The 5,922-nt window shown below is 44.9% G+C and overlaps 1 protein-coding gene across 1 annotated transcript in view; it reads left to right on the top strand.

Annotated features, from left to right (window-relative positions):
* Positions 1 to 5,406, top strand: part of LOC112072165 (guanylyl cyclase C-like) — a 14,244-nt gene extending 8,838 nt beyond the window's left edge. Inside the window, exons 11-23 of the mRNA XM_024139592.2 lie at positions 20 to 124; positions 378 to 464; positions 773 to 905; positions 1,039 to 1,176; positions 1,453 to 1,541; positions 1,631 to 1,722; positions 2,550 to 2,708; positions 3,036 to 3,228; positions 3,615 to 3,789; positions 3,964 to 4,062; positions 4,222 to 4,316; positions 4,407 to 4,483; positions 4,566 to 5,406. Of these exons, the coding sequence (XP_023995360.1) occupies positions 20 to 124; positions 378 to 464; positions 773 to 905; positions 1,039 to 1,176; positions 1,453 to 1,541; positions 1,631 to 1,722; positions 2,550 to 2,708; positions 3,036 to 3,228; positions 3,615 to 3,789; positions 3,964 to 4,062; positions 4,222 to 4,316; positions 4,407 to 4,483; positions 4,566 to 4,770 (1,647 nt within the window). The 3' untranslated portion in view covers positions 4,771 to 5,406. The remainder of the gene's footprint in view (positions 1 to 19; positions 125 to 377; positions 465 to 772; positions 906 to 1,038; positions 1,177 to 1,452; positions 1,542 to 1,630; positions 1,723 to 2,549; positions 2,709 to 3,035; positions 3,229 to 3,614; positions 3,790 to 3,963; positions 4,063 to 4,221; positions 4,317 to 4,406; positions 4,484 to 4,565) is intronic.
* The last annotated feature ends 516 nt before the right edge of the window (positions 5,407 to 5,922 follow it).

The following is a 5,922-nucleotide window of genomic DNA, read 5'->3' as shown; positions in this document are numbered from 1 at the left end:
CTCTCTCTCTCTCTCTCAGCTCCTGCGTATTGACTACTACAACCTGACCAAGTTCTATGGCACGGTGAAGTTTGAGTATGGCCTGTTTGGAGTGTTTGAATACTGTGAGAGGGGATCCCTGAGGGTAAGAGGATTGGCAGAGAACAYGACTTTATGGTGGGAATCAGTGWCCTACTTTCCACCCATATATCTTCATTGTGMAATGATAAGCAAATGACATTTACACACATGTTGATTACAGRACTCCTTTACCGACAGYGCCTGGGTCACAATCACAGTTACATTCACTCAGTTTTCTAATACCCTACCAGGCAGAAACAAAAACACTCAAGCATAAACTGAACTGCAGTAAACTCTGTAATTCACTGTCTTTACAGTATGTCCTTAATGACACAATCTCCTATCCTGAAAAGACCTTCATGGACTTGGAATTCAAGATATCAGTCATGTATGACATAGCTAAGGTATGCTTATGTAGTTTGGTTGTACTATGTGTTTACTGTGGGTAAATGCACTGACATTATAATAAGGTGTAATCCAGTGCCTCCCAACCTTTTTTGCTTACTGTACCACCAACTGAATTTTGCTCTGGCCGCGGTACCCCTTAAGTACCCCCTCATGTGCATTGAACCAGTAACCCTATGGTCTCATGAGTTCTCAAGTACCCCCTATGGATAGGCCAAGTTCCCCCAGTTGTCCTAGTATCCCTGGTTGGGAACCACTGGTGTTGCATGCTGTAGCTGTGTGGGGCTCACCCTGGTGGCGGTTTCAGGGCATGTCCTACCTCCACTCCAGCAACATTGAGGTCCATGGCCGACTGAAGTCCTCAAACTGTGTGGTGGACAACCGCATGGTGGTCAAAATCACAGACTTTGGCTGCAACACCATCCTCAACCCCTGCAAAGGTGAAGCCCTCTGCCCACTWTTTCCCTYACAAGTAAATGATTCAACCTGAAAGTATTATGCCATGAAGTTAGTAAAAAACTCAAGCAGGAGAGTGATTTGATATCCCATTCTGGTCCCTCTCCTTTCTGTCAGACTTGTGGACGGCTCCAGAACACCTCCGGAAGCAGGGGATCTCCCAGAAGGGGGACGTCTACAGCTTTGCCATCATCGCTCAGGAGATCATACTGAGGAAGAACCCCTTCTTCACCCAGGCCTGCTCCGACATCGCAGGTAACAATGGTCTGGCGGCTATAGTCAGAGAGTCATGCAGAACAGTTTTCAGCAATAGTAAAAGTTATCAAGTTTTTTATGTTTATGCACCTCACACTGGTAATTTAACAGCGGCTCCTGCTGCCCATTACATGTAAATACAACTTCTGCTCACTAGGGATCACTGTTAACAATTACTATTCTAGGGATTTTGCAAAAGGAGAGTGAAATTCGTATTATTTTACTGTAAATGATGGCATGGCTGTCAACTGAATTCCCCTTTCCTTCCTCCCTCAGAGAAGCTGTACATGGTGCAGTACCCATGTCAAACTGGCTTCTTCAGGCCAGATCTGAACTTTGAGACAGCAGCAGAAAACGAGGCGGAGGTACAAGGCCCCTCATAGCATTCCTCACGTACGCATGCATATCTGTGTTAGTTTGTATGTATGGTTGTCATTGTACTTGTCTCCTGCAGCTTTACATGCTGATAAAGAACTGCTGGGAAGAGGACCCGGAGAGGAGGCCAGACTTCAAGAAAATAGAGGGATCTCTGGGTAAGATATTCAGGTAAGCCCAGTGCTTCATGAGAGTGCGAGTGTGTGTGCATGATGTGTGAGTTTGTGTGTGTGTGTGTGTGTGTGTGTGTACATAATGCCTGATATTCCATATCTACACTGAGTGTACAAAACACAATCCTAATATTGAGTTGCACCCCACATGGACTCTACAAGGTGTAGAAGCGTTCCACAGGGACGCTGGTCCATGTTGACTCCAATGCTTCCCACAGTTGTGTCAAGTTGGCTGGATGTCCTTTGGGTGGTGGACCATTCTTGATACACACAGGAAACTGTTGACTGTGAAAAACCTAGCAGCGTTGCAGTTCTTGACACAAACCAGTGCGCCTGGCACCTATTACCATACCCCATTCAAAACACTTGTCACCCTCTGAATGGAACACATACACAATCCATGTCTCAGTTGTCTCAAGGCTTAAAAATATATATTTTTAACATGTCTCTTCCCCTTCTTCTACACTGACTGAAGTCGATTTAACAAGTGACAACAATAAGGGATCATAGCTTTCACCTGGATTCACCTGGTCAGTCTATGTCATGGAAAAGGCGGATGCTAGTAATGTTTTGTACACTCAGTACATTCAGTCAATCAAAACCCTTTTTACACACCAAAAGCCATGGCATGTCAACAGCTGATTTGTGTTTAACATACAGACGTCTTAGAAATGTAGAGTTCTGTCAATGCATTATTCATGCAAAAGTTGGAGTGATAGACAATCTCCAATTTGGATTTTTCTCTTGTTAAAGATTTTCTGAGCTATTGGGCTTTTATCATTACAGAGATTTTGTCATTTTTTTCCATGTTCCACAATCATTCAGCAACCTGCACAACCAGGCTAATGAGAGCTACATGGACAACCTGATCCGTCGGCTGCAGATGTACTCCARGAACCTGGAGCACCTGGTGGAGGAGAGAACCTCTCTGTACAAGGCTGAGAGGGACAGGGCTGACAGACTCAACTTCCTGCTCCTGCCAGCGTATGTCATGCATCCCAGCTCAACCTTAACCCTTAACCCTAACTCTAACACTAGCTTCATGTCCACATCCTAGCTCAACCCTAACCCTTAACCCTAACTCTAACACTAGCTTCATGTCCACATCCTGGTTCAACCCTAACCCTAGCTATCACCCTAACCTTACCCCTAACCTGAGCTTTATGTCCACATCCTGGTTCAACCCTAACAACCCTAATCCTCTTAACGCTTTACCCTAACACACCTGCCAGCCTATTTAGCTTTTGGAAGCCAACAGAACGATAAGGAGTCGCTCAGCCTAACCTCCCGTCCCCCTGCTTCCCTCCTCAGCCCAGTGGTGCGTTCCCTGAAGGAGACGGGCAGTGTGGAGCCAGAGCTGTTTGATGAGGTGACGGTCTACTTCAGCGACATCGTGGGCTTCACCACCCTGTGCCAGTACAGCACGCCCATGGAGGTGGTGGACATGCTCAACGACATCTACAAGAACTTTGACAGGATCCTGGACCACCATGATGTATACAAGGTAGTTGGGACTGAGGCTTGACATGTTCACATACAGTGCCTTGTAAAAGTATTCACCCCCTTGGCGTCTTTCCTATTTTGTTGCATTACAACCTGTAATTTAAATGTTTTTTTATTTGGATTTCATGTAATGGACATACACAAATTAGTCCAAATTGGTGAAGAGAAATGTAAAAAATAAAAAATTTCAAAAAATTCACAAGCCACTGTACTAAAGAAGAATCTACAGTAATGTTGTTACTGTAGTATTATGAAATTGAAAGCATTCATACCATTTGAGATGGAATAGTTGAGTGGGGACAACAGTTTTCATATGATATATGAATGTTATTATTGTATTCAGATGACATTTCAGAGGGTTATCGTCTCTTCTTCTCTCTCTGCCAGGTGGAGACGATCGGTGATGCGTACATGGTGGCGTCAGGGTTGCCGCGGCGCAATGGCAACCGGCACGCAGTGGACATCGCCCACATGGCCCTGGACATCCTAGCTTTCGTAGGGACCTTCCAGCTCCAACACCTACCGGGCATACCCCTGTGGATCCGCATCGGGGTGCACTCAGGTACCCCATCTCAGCACAATATAACTGGCCCATACAGTAGTTTGTATAGATCTTAGCTTTTCCCACAATTTAGTTTTATTTTAAGTTCATAACATTGGACCAATACAGTCCTGTAAGTAACACTGTCACTGCCTGCTGTGTGTTTAGCTTTCACTGTGTCTGGTGTATTTACAGGGCCGTGTGCGGCGGGTGTGGTGGGGAACAAGATGCCACGTTACTGTCTGTTTGGAGACACAGTCAACACTGCCTCACGCATGGAGTCCGCAGGCCTGCGTAAGAGACAACACACACAGACAACGACACATCAAACATAACCACTGGGATGAACACTTACAAACATTCTCCTCAGCTATCACAAGCACAGCTCCATTCTAGCAGCGTATATTCACCATAGTTCACCATAGGATGACACCTCTCGTGCTTCCTCTCCAGCACTAAGAATCCATGTCAGCCAGCCCACCATAAACATCCTCCAACGGACAGACTGCAAGTTTGAGTATGAGCAGAGAGGAGAGACCTTTCTGAAGGTAAACTGGGTTCATAAAGCTATGAGATGGTTTTGTGAGTATAGAATTCAGATTATGCCAACAATTTGTATGTTTGTGTATGTATTATAGGGTAAAGGCAATGAGATGACATACTGGTTAACAGGGGTGACGGGGACAGAATACAACCTGCCAACGCCCCCGACAGCGTGAGTAGAAACCACCCATATCTATATGGAGCATTATGTATGTCAAATAATCCAAACATCTTGTCCCTGATTGTCTCCTCAGGGAGAACTTCCAGAGGCTACAGCAGGATCTGTCTGAGATGATCGTGTCCAGCCTGGAGAACAGAGGGCCGGGGACCAACGGCATGGAGAAGAGGAAGACCCTCTCCACCAGAGTCAGGAGGAGGGAGACCAATGGGAGCCAGGAGGACGGCCTGCCAGAGTACCTACACCTGGCCATCACAGACATTCCCAGCACCTACCTGTAGCCACCCAGGACCAGACTGCCTCCTGTGGAGATACAGCGCTACTACACGCTGTCAAACGATGACAGTGGAGTCAAGTAGTCTTATATTCACCTCATACAATAGCTACAGTAATGCCTTATACATAGGAAACCTGACTATTTTACAATTAATTTCTGGGTAAAAGACATGGTTTTCTGGTTTGAGATAAAGGTTATTTTGGGTCACATGAGCAAAATGTGTGGAGACTTTCCATAAATAGTCTGTAATGGAGATGCTTTAGGAAAACCTGAACCAGTAAACCAAGGAACAGGATGGTACTCCTCTACTTTAAGAAGCCCCTGAATGAAAAAGAACTTACCACTTAAGGTCTTGAATTGTGTGAAAGATAAATTTGGTCGCTTTGTTATAATTAATGGTACTTTACAAGGGCAGAACATCTCCATAATGAATATTTACTTCCCCCCTGCCCACCCCCCTGATTTCCTCACTAAGGTATTTCTAGACTTTTCAGAATTAAACTCAGACACTGCAGTGGTTGGAGGAGATTTTAATTGTTTGTTGAACCCCCTTATTGATAAGTTTCCCAGCGGTATAGCTTCACTCTCTCCTCGAGCTAAGTCACTTAAAGCTATTTGTGATGATCTGGGGTATGCTGATGTTTGGAGACTTTTCAACCCTCCACCAGAGAGTTCACTTTTTCTCTGCACCTCTGGATATCAGACTACAATAGATTACTTTTTTTATGCCCAGGACGTCTTGCAGTCTGTTTTATCTGCTAGGATAGGAAGCATAGTCATATCTGATCATGCGGAGTGATCCTGGACATAAAACTCAACGGGGCATTCAATCTGTCAAGACATTGGAGGTTGAATACAACCATCCTTAAAGCGCCATACGTTCACATCATTTTTATTACAGAGTTAAAAGCATTTTTCTCTATTAACTCTCAATCAACAGATAATCCCTCGCTCCTTTGGGAACCTGTAAAGCGTACACGGGGTCTGATTATGTCATACACAGCCACTAAGAGGCGGAAAAAGCGTGAAAAGCAAAAAGGTTAGAGGGTGAATTAGGAACTAAAGAGAAGGACTACATTAAAACTCCCACTCCTGCCCTATTAAGGAAATATCAGTTCTTAGATCAACGTTGGACTCTCTCCTAACACAGGACGCT

The sequence above is a fragment of the Salvelinus sp. IW2-2015 genome, unplaced genomic scaffold (genome assembly GCF_002910315.2).
Source record: "Salvelinus sp. IW2-2015 unplaced genomic scaffold, ASM291031v2 Un_scaffold1845, whole genome shotgun sequence".
In the NCBI taxonomy this organism is placed as follows: domain Eukaryota; kingdom Metazoa; phylum Chordata; class Actinopteri; order Salmoniformes; family Salmonidae; genus Salvelinus; species Salvelinus sp. IW2-2015.
Note: the sequence above shows the minus strand (reverse complement) of the source record. Positions and strands in the feature narration are given on the sequence as shown.